Below are 17071 nucleotides of genomic sequence, written 5' to 3'. Positions count from 1 at the left end.
TGTGTACATTTTAACTTCATCTTTCCTTTATAATAACGTAATCATATCATATATAAATTTTTCCACTAAAATCTCATATTATATACTAAACTTTCAACCGTCTATAGTTTGATAGATATTTTTATATTTAAAAATGAGTTTTCTAAAAAATATTTCATCAACCATGTTTTTGTACAATAACGTTAAAAATCTATATAAAAGGTTGTTGCACCCGATATGGACGTAATGGGTCCACATCTGTTCGGGTATTTAAGATCCTAAAAAGATTCGAAATATCTAAAAAATCTGAAAAATATCTGAAATACGAAAAGTACTTGAAACTCCAAACAAATATCCATAAAATTCAAATACCTAAAAGTTCAAAATCTTATTCAAAATCTGATACTGAATTGAAAATACCCAAAATTTTATCCAAATACCCAAAAAAAAATTAATTTGAAAATTTACCTGAAATCAAAAACTATAATCGTAAACCAAAAACCTAAAAAAATATTCAAAATGCCGGAAACATATTCAAAATATCCAAATATACCAAATAAACAAAACATATTTATGATCGGGTCTGGGGTAGGACCCAGACTCAAACAAAGACATGCGGGTCCAAAAAAAAACCCAATAGGTTATCTTTTCTGGACCTGAACTAAACCTATATTTCCGGATCGGTTCGGTTTGTTTTTTTGATCCGGATATAATTCTCATGCCTAAAAAAAACTTACGTAAAAATGTACATATAAAATATCAAATAAACTAATTCATAGATTATATAACTGTTAAAAATTATATTTTTTCGATATAATAAAACTTTGTATTATAATGTAATCCAAAAAACCCGCGCTTTCTAAGCGCGGATCAAAATCTAGTATAATAGTTAAAACACTTAATGTAATATGAATCACTGTACATTTGTTTTGAGGTATAATTGTGTGTGGTTAATTTAGGAAATTTGAATATATTTTACCTTCAAATATTTTTTAATATTTTTTGAGAAATCATTAGAGGGAAAGAGTTCACAAATTTTTTTGTGACTATATATAATAATTAGAGTCTGAAAAATATAGGATTAGGAAAATAAGTCAAATCCGTGTTAACTCGAACACGTCAAATCTGTGTTAACTCGAGGACTTTTACATAAGATCTCCATTGTGACCAGTGAAAATCATACCATCCATATTCTCCCTTGACAATGGAACTCGTAGTTACTGGGAGAAGACTAGCCGGAGAAGGTGAAGGAAATAATTGACTAAGCATATTTTTCTTGTACTCTTGTTCCCAAAACACAACCAAAAAGAAGATTATAGCTTTCACGAGGAGGTCTTCTAGTTGGTGGAAGAGTGAACGAACTGGAATTTTTGAACTTTCTTACTAGCTTTCTGACCTTTTAGAGGTTTTTCATTACCACGTTAGACAGGTTTTGGCATCTTCTTAATCTCCTCTCTTTGTGGCATCTTTTCCTTTGAGGAACTGCCATCCTCCCAGACCATTTTCATTTATCCTTGCTCTACTTCCTCATCCTATGTGTTGTCAGCAAGGATATTAAATCTCGAAAATGATACTGTTTTAAAAAAAAATTCAGTAGCCAGAGTCATTAACTCAGTTTTCTGAGGACTCTTCCCTATTTTAACCACCAACGTCCAATTTTGCCTTCCTTCGAGTCCACATTATGATCTTTACCGGTCCCCTTCAGTTACTTTTGTTTGAGGGACATCCATATTACTTCTTGCGGCAGCATTGTTCTCCTTATGCGAGCTTTGTTTTCCTGAGTTTAAATTTTTTGGTGGAAGTATAACTTCTCTTTTTTTCATTTGCAGTACTTCTCTGAGTGACCCTTACTTCTACAGGCGTTACATTTAGAAAGAAGCCAGGGATATGTTACCCTTCAATATTAATCACCACAAGAACTCTTGCCACATCCATCCTAATGCATCTCTCCGTACTGGGGTGGAGTTTTTGTGCTGAGCCTACTTGCTCCTAACAACATTAAGCCTTTTTTGGAGAACATATTGCAGGCACTCCATCGAGATCAATCCATATTGGGGAAGCTGATAAATCTGGTTTATGTGAGGAAGCCCTTGGATTCCACTCTTAAATGTACCATCAAAGGGATGTCTTATGTGCCAATAGAGCTGTTCCAATACCCGAGCTCGAATTACCGGATTGTCAACGCGAAACAAAACTGTTGGAGCATGGGAATTGTGAGTCCAACATTGAGGGCTTCTCCAGCATAGACCACATACGGTTTACAATCGCATGAACCTTACCTATGTGTGGTGTATCCCCAGTGAAGTATCCCACCAAGTAGTTTGTCCATAGTGGTTGGGTGTTTTGTAGTATGTGCTCTAGAATCGTAATATTTGTATCTCCACTGTCATTCTTTGTATCTTTGATCTGAGTTTTTGTTGATGTGTCACTTCTGGTGGTGGAAGAGTCTCTTCGTCATCATTTGGTGGTGCTCCCATGACTCTGAAGTGCCAGATACGACGAAATTTGGAGAGTACGAAAACAAAAGTTTTCAAAGAAAAATCATCCTAACGGTTAGGGCTTCAGTGTTTTCAGAGAAAGATCACATTCCATGATAGTCTTTGTTCTAAAAAAAATAAAGCAAGTTAAATTTTCTAGAGATATTTGTCTCTCATAGCCCTAGATGTGACCATAATTAGAGAACTATCCTTCATAAATTAAAGATAATTTTGATTCCAATTTTACTCCTATAACTTATAATTTAATCCTTGCATAATGTCTGTAAAATGTCAGTCGAGTGAAGAGAGAAGCCAGCGAAACATGACTTTATCCAGCGAATTAAACCAATTGATGGGACCTTTCCGTTTCTACTGAAAATATGTGATATTAGACAAATAAGCCAACTCAATGATTCGAATTTGATAGCAACTATTGCTTTCTTTTTGCTAAATAATATTTATGTTGTCAGCTAATTTAAAAATATACTATTTAAATCCTCACTATTAAAAGAGGCATAATAGTAAACTTTAATGTATTATAATGATAGATAGCCAATAATTAGTTACCACATATAAATATGATCTATGGTCCAGTGAAAATTAACATGAAAATTAACAGCTAATTTATATTTTACCGTGTAAAATAAAATATTAGATCTATGTTAATATGTATGTTTGTTATATGTGCTACATGATAAGTAATAACTAATACCTACGTTAACAGTATTTTTAAATGATATATCAACTATTAACAACCTACAATAATGATTATTGCATGCTAACTTTGTTGTTTTACTCTTAATTTAAATTTTAGTAACTAACTAATCTATTACATGATAAATAATACTAAATTATAATATTGTTATTATGTTATTGATTTGTTTAACGCGCCACATATAACACTTAACTTGCTAATCAAATAAGTATCTTAACATCTCTATAGTTTATAGTGTTAACATTTTTGACATCTATCATAGTTCTATAAATATATGGTAATACATGTGTTCTAACTATGATTCACTAGAAATACATACATAAGAAAATTACTAACCTTCAAAATTAATGGAACCATTATCATGAAATTCACTGGTTTTATCTAAATTTGGTGTCAGATCATTTTTGGATTTTGTCGTAACTTTAGAAAATTGGCATCTAAAATTTTATGTATTATTAAAAAATGAAAAACCAATAAATATTATGAACTATCAAAAAAGAATTTTACCTAATATATGAAAGAAAGATTATTAAATTGTAACTGAAATAAATTTTTTTTGTTTTAACTAATATTTACGCACTCAAGGAATGGAAAATATAATGTATAAATAGTATAGATAGCAATTCAACATAATGATTTTATGTTATATAGACGTATTATGACTAGGACCATTTTGTTCAAAAAAAAAAGACGCATTATGACTAGCTAGTAGCTAGGAACATCTCATGACACTCCTTCAAATTCCGGGATTCAACCAACAAAAGATTTTTTTTTTTGGATAAAATTGTTCCGTTAATCTAGCTACTACTTAATATGATAGCTATTGCTTCTATGTGTATGTGTGTGTGTTTTTTTCTTTAGTTTATGTTTTTCTTATATGCATGTAATAAATTAGTTCATTTATTTCCTAAAGAATGTCAATTTGATATATTTCACGTTGGTTAAAAAAAATGTAAAAATACTAATGTGTTTTTATTTGATGTAAATTAACTACTAAAAATAATTAAAATAAAATTGATTGATTTTTTAAAAGGTTAAAATAAATTTAATATGTAAAGTTGCATTGGAAATCTATAATGCTTTGTTGAAACAAAAAAAAAAAACTTAAAATGACATATTTTAAAAAGAGATAAGTATTACTTAATAAACATGTTTTGGTAAAGCCACTTTTCTTCTCTAAATTTTCTCTCAAAACTGAAAACTGGCTAAAGGCAATTTAGGTATGCATCAACTAGCTGATAAAGTTTTGGACTACGGTGAGGTATGGAGAATCTAATACTCTGGTTCTAAGAGCTATTATTATTGATACGCAATATTCATTCATTCTGGTTCTTATAAACTGATCTTTACAAATTGTGCTCTCTTTTTTTATTCGTAGCATAATTACAAAATTAGTATAATATAGCTAAACTAACCCACCCTTTTTAAAGAACACCTTGATAAAGCCATCAGAAGAAGCTAAGGTGGAGAATGAGATGGAGGAAGAACATTTCCATCGTTTTCTCTAAGAAGATCCAAACTCTTTGCAAAAACACTTTCTTCTTCTTCTTCCTCTTCTTTGGATTCAAATTCAGGTTTTATTTTGCGGAAAACATGGCACAAAACCCAATCAGTCTCTGAAACTGTCAATGGGAGGCTAATTTCATCCATGAACCAATTATATTGTGAAGGTTCGTCTTCATCTGACAAAAGAATATCATCGGACTCTTCTTCGTGATCAACAAGAGTAAATGGACGTTTGATACCGACTAATGCATCATTATTCTTTGGATCTAAAACATCAGTGTCTTCTCCGATTTGTTTCCAAATACTATGAGAGTTGGTAGTAACTTCGCTACTAAGTTTTTTGCAATAAAAGTACAAATCCGTTTCTCTTGGGTAGCCTGTGAAAGAACAAAAAGAAACATAGATCAAACATATTTCATTAACAAGATAAACCTTACATAAAAGTCTAACTTTTTTAACCCTTTTCACAGCTCATAAACAAAACCCTAGATTATACATTGGGGAAAACTTACCAGGCAAGTCACGAGGATGTTTTGAGAATATATCATGACACTCTTCAGGTACATACCGTACATTACGAATTTTCATTGGTTGTTCTTCCATAACATTTTTGGTCAATAAATATTTTGAAATCTCACAATCTGTTGGACGAAATCTGAATCCTACAGGCAAACCTCTGAGTTTTAGTTCCATTATTTAAGATTTTGTGTTGCGAGAGATCGTGCTTCCTAATTGGTTGGTTATATAGTGTCGCAGGAAGTTAAAAATAGCGTGTGTAAACAAATAAAGGTTACAAATCAATGAAATGATTTTTTTATGATAATCGTTTATAGTATAATATTTTCATAGTTTTTAATAACAGATTAAATTAGATACAAATTTTAAATTATTATAAATTATAAAACTTCAATATTTCTATTGGTAATCAATGTATTAAATTATGTTCTTTTGTTTCATAGTTTTATTTATGTGATGTAGATTTTGGATCAAAATCTTTTCTGTAATAATAACTAAATTAGGAAATTTGTATTTGAAATTAACACATATTGTATTTGGACTGAAAAGAAATCACTACTGAAATGATTATAAAAAATTACAAATATAAAACATTAACAAAATAACTATAGTTTAGGAATGTTTAATCCGGTAAAACCGAACCATTTCAAACCGAACCAAATCGAAATAGAAAAAATATTCTGGATTTGGTAGTACTGAATAAACCGAATGGATGTTATTTTTAAGAAACTGCAGTATATGAATATGGTTTAGTATATTAAGCGATCTACCGAATAAACCAAAAAAAACCATTAATTCAGATATATTAGTATACTTATATATAAATTTTATAATAATCTGTATTTGATCAATTTTTTCAAAACAATAAGAGAAATTGACTATAATATTAGTCATTAAAAGTACAAATTAAATATGAGATAAAAATAATGATGATGATATTATCGGTAGATATTGTTAATATGTCTATTTACTAATTAAATATCCTAAATATCATGATAATTATATTTTAAAAATATTAGTGTATATATTGGTAAAATAGGTTAATTTTTATTGATAATTTAAAATATCATGATAAATATATAAATATAAAATAAAAAGTTAAATAATAATATTAATTAAACAATTGACTAATTCTAAAACCATAGAAAAAGTTCTAAGTAAAATTAATTAAAATCATGGAGAAAATGACAAGTAAGCAAATTCACTTTTCAAATAATGGTATAGATTTTAAGAAAAGTGTGTTCTCATATATATTAGTACTAATGACGGTTTGAGTTATCAAATTTACTAGATTTGAATGTCTATCCTTGTAACTATTTCTTAAGACAATTTTCTTCTTTTCTTAATTATATCCCAATTGTTGTTGATCCGACCTTTTAAAGGATGCTTGAAATTCCAATCAAACTACAACTCATTGTTCTCCTTCTTCTCTGCCTTAACTATGAAGAAACAAAAAGGACATTCCTTTTTTTTTTTCCTCATCATCAGTATCATGTTCAAGAATCCAATTCCAATAGCCACAACATAAAGTTTCTTTAATATGAACAAACTAAAATAAAATAGATTTAAACCAATTCACCCAGATGTTCTTTATATTTATTGTTTCAATACATGCTTTATTTAGATTGTTTCTTGTTACACTTATATTTACTACTCTAAGAGTCCAAATTTTTTACATTTTAAATCACCTTCTAGATTAGAATTGTTCACTTCTAGTGAGCTTGCAAATGTTATATTACCATCTTTTTATTTTTATATATTTTAATTTGGTAAATCTTGCTCCCTAACCTACCGTATAATTTCAATAAATTAATATAAACAGTTTTAAATTAATTAAAACAGTTTTAATTTTTTTTATCTAGTTAACATATTAATATCTTACTAATTTATAAAATACTAAACTTTAGATTATAGAGATTTTACCATATTTAGATATTTGAATTATATAGTTTTTTTTAAAGGAAAAATGATTGCTAGCTACAGAAGTATTGGTCACCACATGGCTAATCATGCAAACTAAACTAATGTATACCTAGCAACACGAAGTATACGTTATGCATGACAACATCCCTCAACTTTATGATGTTATGTAGTTAACATAACGAGTGTAATTTTATTTATCCAAAAACTGATGTGGATGTTAGAGATCGTTTAAATATCTTGTTTCAACAATTAAAATATGACCGATCCGACTATAATTTAACTAAAATTAGATTTTGACCCATATTTTAAAAGTGAAAGAATATTTAAAAAAAATCTAATATACAAAATCAATATCTTTTAACATTTCTTGATAAGTAGTGTTTTAACATGTTTATTTTAATGTACTAAAACTATATAATTGTATTATTTTTATTTATATTAATCTGTTTTGTTATGAACTTTTAATAAGTAGTGTTACATTTTTTTTAGTGTTTAACATTTTATTTTAGTGTCTTTTAAAACTATATAATTCTATTATTTTTATTTTTATTAATCTGTTTTATTTTTTTTTAATTATTTTAAGCTGTTTTGTTATGAACTCTTACTAAAACATTTATAATTTGTTTGATTAATTATGTGATATATAATTCTTTGATAATGTTTTAATTATAAAACTTATTTGCTGTCAATTTACTAACTCTAACATTTTTTTTGTTTAAAACTTATTTGATGTCAACTTAAACCAAACATAATTTTGCGTATATAATTATAAATTATATACTTTTAAGAATAGAAATAATCAAAGAATAAGAATCTAATGCGAAAGGTTTGCAAAGTTTAAATGAATGGAATTTATGTTCATGAAAAAATATATAAAATAATTTATTAACATAACAATGTTACAGTCAATAAATTGACGTCGAAGGAGTTTTATAGTAACTTTTTTTTATCAAATAAGTATATATCACACAATTAATCAAATGAATTACATAAATTTTATTAAAAATTCATACCAAAACAGATTAAAAGAATTAAAAAACTATGTTAAATAATATATTATATAACTTTTATATTTAATATAAATAAAAATAATATAATTATATTGTTTTCAAATACACTAAAATAAAAATGTTAAAATACTACTTATCAAAATGTATAAAACATATTGATTTTGTAAATTAGATTTTGTTAAAAATATTTTTATGCTTTTAAAACACGGGTCAAAATCTAATTTAGGTAAATTACCGTTAGGTACGTCACATTTTAATTGATGCAACGAGAGATTTAAGCGGTCTCTGACATACACATAATTTTTTGGATATGAAATTGAACTTGTAATATTAACTACATAACATCATAAAGTTGAGGGATATTATCGTTTATAATATATACTTCGTATAGCTAAGTATACATTTGTTTAGTTTACATGGTTAACCATGTGATGATCAATACTTTATGTAGTCAGCAATCGTTTTTCCTTCTAAAAAAATATAATCATTATCACTAAAATATCAACTCCGATTGAGAATCGGAAACAATGATGGTCCATTTAACCGAAGAAAACGCCAAGAATAAGTTACAAACAACGCCAAAATCAAAGAAACATGAGAGATTGAAACAGAAAAGGAGATTTGGATGTGGGAAGAAGACAGGGAGACTAAAGCCTCCAACCCCGATGAAGTTATCAGCGATTTTTCAACGCTGGGATGTCCAAATCCAGCTGATAAATCCAACAACGATGTATCTTCAAAGCAAGCGACCTCAAAGACGTCCCGAAGCCACCTTACGCCGGTTCCATAATATATTCATATAAATCACTCTCCTCAAATCTGAATATACTCAATATGATCAGATCTCCTCAAATCACTCTAATTTATTACACATTATGCTCAATCATATTAACTCTGTACATATTGTCTTACTTTTTCCTACGTATGTACTCTGTATAAATGTAACTATCTCCTATCAATAATATTCATTCAGTCTTAACATTATTATACGTAAAAGACCGACTCCCAAAAATCTTAACCGCCTCAAACAACTTTGTAGCTCTTCCGCTCACAAGTCCGAGCCACTGCATGGTCTCTTTATTTACTCTGGCCAAGGGAGAATCTGCACGAGTGAGAAAGTACATCTCGGAGAACTGCCATTTCCAAAGATAGATCCGCCGTCAACGAGCTCTCCTCCCAACAAATCGAGACAAACCTCATAGATCTCGATGGCTAACTTGCAGCTCCCGACAGGACTTCACCGTCCTCTAGTAGAGATTTTCTGTCGACGATTGGCAAGACACAAAAATACCACAGAGTTTTCCTAGTGTTTGGTCGCATCAGTTAAGGACCCATACAAAAGGTTGAAGAGTACATGTGATTCACGGTCGCTTAGAAGCTTTTGTTACGAAATTTGTAGGTGAATTTGCTTTCTATATATATTTTTTTAATTAATACATGAAAATTATTTTAAATTAATCCATGTGAAGAGTAAAAATATTGCAGATTTATTTACAGTTTAGCTATTGGACAAGACACCCGGAAGAAGAGAAATTAAGAAAGAAAATAAAAATTATAAAGAAAATCAAACCTAAAGAAACATGATAAAAGAAAGAAAGAAAAAAATGCAGAGAGATATTCGATCCAGAAAAGCAGAGGTAATGATGATCATCAATCAATGTTGTATCAACTGTGAGAGAAGCTTGAGAAGAAAATCAATCTCCTTTTGTGAAAACTCAGGTCTTGTAATGGCAGCAACATCATCCTTCGAAGCTGATGACGGTAATGGTGATGATGGTGATGGTGGTCGAATCATCATGAGTGTTACTGACTCAGAAATTTCCTCAACAAAGTCTACAATCACTCCATCAATCCCCATCACATATTGCATGTACACTGCCTCCCCCACATTGCTGCAAACACCAATTTTGAATCAATACATCAACTAAGAATTTGGCTGTGCATAATAAGAAAGAATGAAGAAGCTTTATACTTGAGTTTGCCGTATGTAAGGAGAGAGAGGTTAGATTCTTTGATCTTGGCAATGGCTGATGGGTTTCTGAAAACTCCTTTTACCTCTGAAACAATGCCTTGTAGCTTTCCTTCCAAGCAAACTTTTATGGCTTCTTCTAGTGAGTTTCTTCTCTCATCTTTGTACATTTGGTTCCCCGCATCAGTCAGGAAGTAAACCTAAGAAAACAAACCATAATCATAATCAGCATTTGCATCAAAAACGTATGTATTTGGTGAAAAAAATAGTATTAAAAACTTTAGGAACATACAGGGTAAGTGCTCTGTAGCTCCCTAACAAGCCGTGCTGCATCTGGTTGGAAACTTGAGAAGATCACTGGTCTGTCTTTAGCATAATCAAACACCACCTGTAGTTTGTGCCACACACAACAAAATGTAAACAGAAAATAAGGTTAGGAGCTATTTTTTCACATAGAATTGGTTGGACTCAGTATAATGATTCATACCTGAAGAACTGTTCTGAGGACATGGACAAGAAACTCTCGTTCATAGACAATCTGATCATCGAATTTCAACTCGATATTGAACCCTAGAGACTGCTCAACTCTTTCGAAAGCTTCTTGTAGCGTGCAAAGGGGATCATCAGAGTCAACGTCCCATTTCAAAACCTGACCTTCTTTGGATTTTCTCATAAGGGTCTTGCCTATTTTCTCAGCTTCTTTCTGAGGTCCATAGAGGAGAAACTCAGAGAGGCTCAAGTCAGTCACTCTACTCTCATTAACAATACCCTGAACACAATAACAAAACGCAAGATCCATCAGAAACTTGCATTGCATCAAGATTTATATTTAAAAAAAAAAAGATCTAAGAGTAGAGACTCACATTCTCTTGAGAGTAGATGAAATCATCGTGGAAAATGACTGGACAATCATCTTTTGTAACCTACAAAAGAAACAACCACACAAAGCTCGTGGATTTACTTTCGTGGCCATCTCTCTTCTTGAATCTTCTTGTTCATCATATGTTCATATCAATTCTAAGAAACTATAAATAGCATCCCCAGGAGAAACAAAAAAAGATTCAAAAATCAGAATCTTCTTCCACACAAATCTAACCCTTATCAAGAAAAAAAAAAACCCTAAAAGATTAACCTAGTCTCTAAAGGAGGTGGAGAAGAAACCAACCTGAACGTCGAACTCAATGAAATCGATGGGAAACTTGGCGGCGGAATTGAAAGAGAGGATAGAGTTTTCTTTAAACCCTCTGGTTCTCCGATCAGATGATTGCAACACATTCATACCATTTCCTCTGTGCCCGATCACAGAGAATCCAGGCATCTTAAACGATGTCGGTTTGCTCATATCTAAACCTGAATAACAGAGACCAAGAACAAGAAGAAGAGTGTATTATCAAAACGATGAAGGCTTGCCAGCTTTATATATATAGATAATTACAATAATCATCATATATCTACTTGCCAAAACTAGTAAAATCTTATAATAACTACAAACATTAAAAGCAGATTATATGGATTTGCCGTGGTACACAAGTTAGGTTTACCTTCGGATAATCCGTAAACGGAATCAGGGAGGCTGGGGACGTCGGCTACGAGGACAGTACGAAGAGCCATTTTCTCAGGACTATACAGGCGAAAGAGAGGTTTCGAAATGCTGTGACGATTTCTTGTTTTTATATTCTTCAGTTTTGGTTTTTTTTTTTTTGTGGAGTATTTATATAAAAAAGGTGGTGGAAGCTAAAAGGGAGCTGGATCTTCTCCGCGTTCCGAATATTCCATTCCACGTCAGCTTTGTGCCTTGCCTGATGCTTTCTTCTTGCCGTTTATGGGATCTGGTATGACAAAGACAGAGAAGAGTACGGTTCTCATCTTATACGTGGCTCTGAGTCATTGGATATTATTCTATCTTCCACGCCTCACTCATTTTAGGTGACTTTTTTTTATTTATCTCTTAAGAACTTTGTTTGTTTTCCAAACTTAGTGAAATTATTTGTTTTTATTTATAAAGATTCCTGCCTAAATAGAAGCAAATAAAAATTAGTGGGGGAAGAAAATAGAAAACAGGGAATTTTTTTATTAAATTATTGTGGAGCTGAATATTGTATGTTGTCATATTTCAGGCCTCCACGGTCAAGCAAAAATAATATAATGTATAGTTTTGTATAACAAAAAAAAAGCAGCGTTTTAAACATGACAAATGGAATTACGACTGGGATGTAATTTAGACAATGGAGATTTGATGAAAAAACGTGATACAAACATTTTGTACGGGTAAGATTGGTCAAAATTCGACGACCTATTAGACGAGTAATTTTGAATTAGTCATGATAATATTAATAGTTTTCTTCTGGATTACTGTTTTAATAATATTTCCTCCACGAAGATCTGACGTATACTATATGCAATATCTATCTGTCAAGATATGATAAAACTCTTTGGTCAAGAAAAAAATATGATAAAACTCAAATTGGATTATTAATTTGTTTTTATTTTTCGTTGACATCATCTGGATTATTATCATTTATGGTTGGCTCGTGGGTCAGATCCAACAACATGTGAGCTTTCTGCTACTCGGATCCACGTCATAAAACTGAAACATATGTTATTTTACCGAACTGATAACATAATTTTTGTATGAAAAATATAAGCCGAACAAGTGGCCGGTTAAGTCCAGTCTGGTTGGTAATATGGTTAGGGAGGTCGCTAGTTTTATGCTTCGGTTTGTAAACGGCCCACGAGAAAGGCAGATGTCTCCATATTTATGTTATGGCCCAAATGATTGAGACCCGAGTCTCGCCGTAATATTTCAATCCTCTCTACAGAGAAAACCAGAAAAATAGGAAATATAAATCTTTAATCTAAAAGGTTGTATATGTTTTAACCGAACTAGAACATTTTTTTGAGAAAACAAGAATATTTTTTAAATATGGGTCTGACTGGTGACCATTCGGCCAACAAGAAAAACGAATAAAAAAGGAATGTACGGAAATAAAATAGCAGGAATGAATCAAATTTGATAAGGAATAATTTTGTTCTTTAACTAGATTTTTTTAACCACGCTACGCGCAGATAAGATATTATATGTATTTCTTAATTCTAAAAAAATAATGTAAAATATTGTATTATATTGTATTATATTATTTAAAGAATATAAAATAAGACTACATAACATAAATATCTTTTTTATATTTTCTTTGTGGAAATCATTATGTTGTTTGATTGTTGTACTTGATTCACATATTTGCATAGATATTTGTGATAGCTGAATAACTATATTTTTATTATCAGTAAATAATATATATTTATTATATAATATAAGAAAAATGAAATTATTTACTTTTAAACAAACTTGTCTCATGTTGGAGACTCAGTTATAGATATACCATATTCGAAGGAGACATTTTTACAGTTATCAATCTTCTTAACAATCAAGAAACAAATCTGAATATCAAAACAATATCTAATACGATCTCTTTGTGGAATAATTACTCTGAAGAAATTAAATTTATGCATCAAAAAGAACTGGAAATGGATGTGCAGATGTGTTGTCTAAGTCAGCTTTACAAAGTACTATTCATAGTTCATATATCATTTATGTTCATCCTATTTTTTTGTCCATCATTTCTTAAACATATTGAAATAATTGATGTTAATTAATAATAAACTTTTGGCTGACAAAAAAAATCAAATTTATCTAATTATCGCCTAATTTGTCTAACGGATATATGTATTTCTCAATTCTAAAAAAATAATGTATAATATTGTATTACATTATTTAAAGAATATGAAATAAGCCTACATAACATACATATATTTTTTAAATTTTCTTTGTTGAAATCATTATGTTGTTTGATTGTTGTATTTGATTCATATATTTGCATAGTTATTTGTGATAGATGAATAAATATATTTTTATTATCAGTAAATAATATATATTTATTATATAATATAAGAAAAATAAAATTATTTACTTTTTAAACAAAGTTGTCTCATGTTGGGGATTCGGTTATAGACATATAATATTCGGTTAAATAACTGATGCTAATTAATAATAAACTTTTGGCTGGCAAAAAAAAATCAAATTTGTCTCATTATCGCTTAAACATTTTATTTATATTGTCTAAGAAGCTTTCAAGTGATATCATAGTTTAATTTATTAGTTTTTTTTTGTTAATTTTTACTTATTTTTTTTACAAAACAAAGTATCGGAGTTTTGAAAGTTGAATTCATATTATTGTAAATGTACATAAGAGTTTGTGATTACATACTTAGTGGTTCTTGTATTTGTTTCCAAAAAAGTTTCAATGGCTTAGTGGTAACTGTCCTATATTTATGTCATACTAACCCGGGTTCGATTTTTTCCTTCGCATTGTTTTTTCATTTTTTACGAAAAAATAAATGAGATGACGTGGCAATTTCGGGCTCTCTCATTGGCTGATTTTTCTATCCTACGTGGACATCCTCTCTATGGCTTATATCCCCCATTTAGTATTGTATTGATTCTCTACAAAAAAAAAAGAATGAAAGGGAATAAGAGAGAATTATTATTCCTTGTGAATTGTGATTTTTTTAGGAACGTTAGAGAATGCATTATTTATCGTAGTTGTATCAAGCTATAAATTCTTTAATATAATATTATGTATAAATAAAAAAATTATTATCAAACATCTATATTATAATATAATATATTCTACATATCAATTACAAAACATAAAAATTTACATGTGATTAAGAGTTTATATTGAACACATGTTAACTCAAATATCCGCACGGAGACGCGGATAAGTTCTAGTTACCTGTTATAAGTTATAACTATTAAAAAAGAATTTGGAGTAATGAGTTATAACTATATAAAAAATAATTTGGGGTTGTTTTTGATCTCAACAAGAACAAAATATTGGGATGTTTTCCGAAAAAATACGTGATTTGTGGTGGATGTGAAATTTGTGTGTCTGAAAGAATTAATAATTTTTTTGGGGTTCGAACGAACGTTACAGAGAGCAAACAATAAATGAAGAACGAGTGGGAAGCAGAGCAATCGGCGTATTAATGGTGCAAGACAAAACCCATTTAATGGTCTTATTTCTCAACTGCAGCGTCCCATCTTCTTCCCTAACTTAATGCTCTCTCTTTCCGTTCTCCGTGCTTTACGCCAGCATTCAAAACTCATGTCGGCCCAAAATTTTCAAAAAACAAAAAACAAAAAAACAAGAACACAATCATATTATTATTATCTAATCAAACAACAACAACTTAACATATGATTTAATTCGAGATTAACCCTTTATCCAAATTCACCTAACTAATCATGGGTTTGATCCACTTTTTTCGTTTGGGTTAGATTCTTCTCTTGACCTCCCAATCCCGGCGTCTTTGGAACAGAGCAAGAGTTTATAGATGATGATGATGATGATGATGATGATGATGATGATGATGATGATGATGATGTGCTAGGACTAGGATTTGGTTTTGATGCCGGAGCTGCGAAAACTGGAATCACTGATCTGATCTGAACCGCTGGAGCTAGCCTATTACAACCTCCGACGAAACTGAACCTGCCTCTGTCGGAAAATGGAATTTGGTTACTACATCCGCCGCTCGATGATTCGTTGAGTTTGGCTTTATGATGAGCAGCCACTGGCAAAGGAAACGACTTTGTGGTGATCATCATCTCTGTCTCTTCCTTAGCTTCTTGTAATGATATCCCTTTGAATTGTTTTTTTTTTTTTGCTAAAACATCCCTTTGAATTGTTGAAAGGTTTGTTCTTGAAGCCTGGCTTTTTGAAGGTTCATAGGTTAATAGATTGATCCATCTCAATCTCTCAGACAAGTCCTTGTTTGTATCTTGTTGACTTGTTCTTCTTCTCCATTGGTTTGTGGTCTCTCTTCTTCTCACTTCTTTGGGTTTAAATCTTGAAAGTACTCTTGCTACTACTTCTTGTTCCTTCTCTTCCCCATTTTCCTTTCCTCCCATAGAATCCAAGCTTGCCACTGCATATTAAAAAAAAAAAAAAAAAAAAAAGAGATTCTATTAGAAAAGTGAGAAGCGTTTTGGGGTTTATGGAACTTGGAACAGAGTAGTTTGAGTTACTTTTTTTCAAAGAGGACCAAGCTGCAATGGCTGCGTTTTTCTCAGCTTGTTTCTTTGTCTTTGCTGATTCTCCAGTGAAACTCATCCCAGCAAGCTCCACAGTGCAAGAGAAAGCTGGGAAGTGATAAGATCCTGATCTCACACTTGTGTACATTGGCAGATCAAGACCAGCTCTATGTGCTGTCTCTTGTAGCAAGTTCTTGTAAATTCCTGTCTCATCCTTGAAATGATATAAAGATGTTACACCTTATCTTTTTTAGTGTATGACCAAAACACAGAAGAGAAAAAAGAACTTACAAGAATCTTTGCAGTCAAGGATTTAGAAGGGACTCTAGAGGAAAGGACATTTAGTGAAACTTCAGCAGCTGCATGCTCAGCTTGTCTGAGAGTGGAACAGTAAGTGGGACTCTTAAATATCTCACCGTTGAAGTTGACAGAAGCTTTGAATCTTGGAGCATGATCTGGTCCTTCTCTTATGCAAGTATATGATGGTAAGCTGAAACAGCTTCTCTGTGCAAGCTCTTGCAGCTGATTCTTATACATGTTTTTTTCCCCTGTAAACTGAAAAAAACACCAAAGTCAAACCTTAAAATCTTTTTCTGGTAAGCCTAAAAGAGAGGACAAAAGGAAAAACCTTCCTGCTGAATTTTGGTATCAAAGGTTTGGTTACTTTGTGTTGAAAGGTATGACTAGAAGAGAGAGACTTTTTGCAGAGGTCTTTTGAGCTCTTTGCTCACATGGTAAGGTTCTAAATAAAAAGGAAGCTAGAGGAAGAAAAAAACAGTAATAGTGACATTTCAACTGAAACATTGTTCATCTTTTTATATAATTTCATAACATGTGCATACAAAATAACACTAATGAATGAACAAGCCCTAGTATTGACTT

The 17071-nt window shown here is 30.8% G+C and overlaps 3 protein-coding genes across 6 annotated transcripts; all 3 read right to left on the bottom strand.

The window, feature by feature from the left end:
* Positions 1-4629: 4629 nt before the first annotated feature.
* LOC106449653 lies at positions 4630-5280 on the bottom strand. Its single transcript, XM_013891386.3, has 2 exons — positions 5190-5280; positions 4630-5054 (listed from the first exon to the last, which is right to left on the bottom strand). The coding sequence occupies exons 1-2, from the start codon at positions 5278-5280 to the stop codon at positions 4630-4632; spliced, it is 516 nt and encodes a 171-aa protein (XP_013746840.2).
* A 4280-nt stretch (positions 5281-9560) lies between these two features.
* LOC106446213 (glycerophosphodiester phosphodiesterase GDPD2) lies at positions 9561-11816 on the bottom strand. The gene is made up of 7 exons (XM_013887917.3): positions 11637-11816; positions 11261-11445; positions 10959-11018; positions 10583-10864; positions 10388-10483; positions 10099-10295; positions 9561-10018 (listed from the first exon to the last, which is right to left on the bottom strand). The coding sequence occupies exons 1-7, from the start codon at positions 11704-11706 to the stop codon at positions 9781-9783; spliced, it is 1128 nt and encodes a 375-aa protein (XP_013743371.2). The 5' UTR covers positions 11707-11816; the 3' UTR covers positions 9561-9780.
* Positions 11817-15296: 3480 nt separating this feature from the next.
* LOC106446214 (double-stranded RNA-binding protein 5) lies at positions 15297-16981 on the bottom strand. 4 transcript variants are annotated; one of them, XM_048777502.1, is made up of 6 exons: positions 16822-16975; positions 16481-16744; positions 16184-16403; positions 15848-16083; positions 15541-15811; positions 15297-15510 (listed from the first exon to the last, which is right to left on the bottom strand). In XM_048777502.1, the coding sequence occupies exons 2-6, from the start codon at positions 16724-16726 to the stop codon at positions 15395-15397; spliced, it is 1089 nt and encodes a 362-aa protein (XP_048633459.1). In that variant the 5' UTR covers positions 16727-16744; positions 16822-16975; the 3' UTR covers positions 15297-15394. The 4 variants fall into 4 exon arrangements, with proteins under 4 accessions (XP_048633459.1, XP_048633458.1, XP_048633457.1 ...); XM_048777501.1 differs by having other exon boundaries at positions 15297-15811; positions 16822-16973; XM_048777500.1 differs by having other exon boundaries at positions 15297-16083; positions 16818-16981.
* Between the last annotated feature and the right edge of the window lie 90 nt (positions 16982-17071).

The sequence above is a fragment of the Brassica napus genome, chromosome A4 (assembly GCF_020379485.1).
Source record: "Brassica napus cultivar Da-Ae chromosome A4, Da-Ae, whole genome shotgun sequence".
Lineage (NCBI taxonomy): Eukaryota > Viridiplantae > Streptophyta > Magnoliopsida > Brassicales > Brassicaceae > Brassica > Brassica napus.
The sequence above is the reverse complement of the archived record's forward strand: the minus strand, read 5'-3'. Positions and strand labels throughout refer to the sequence as shown.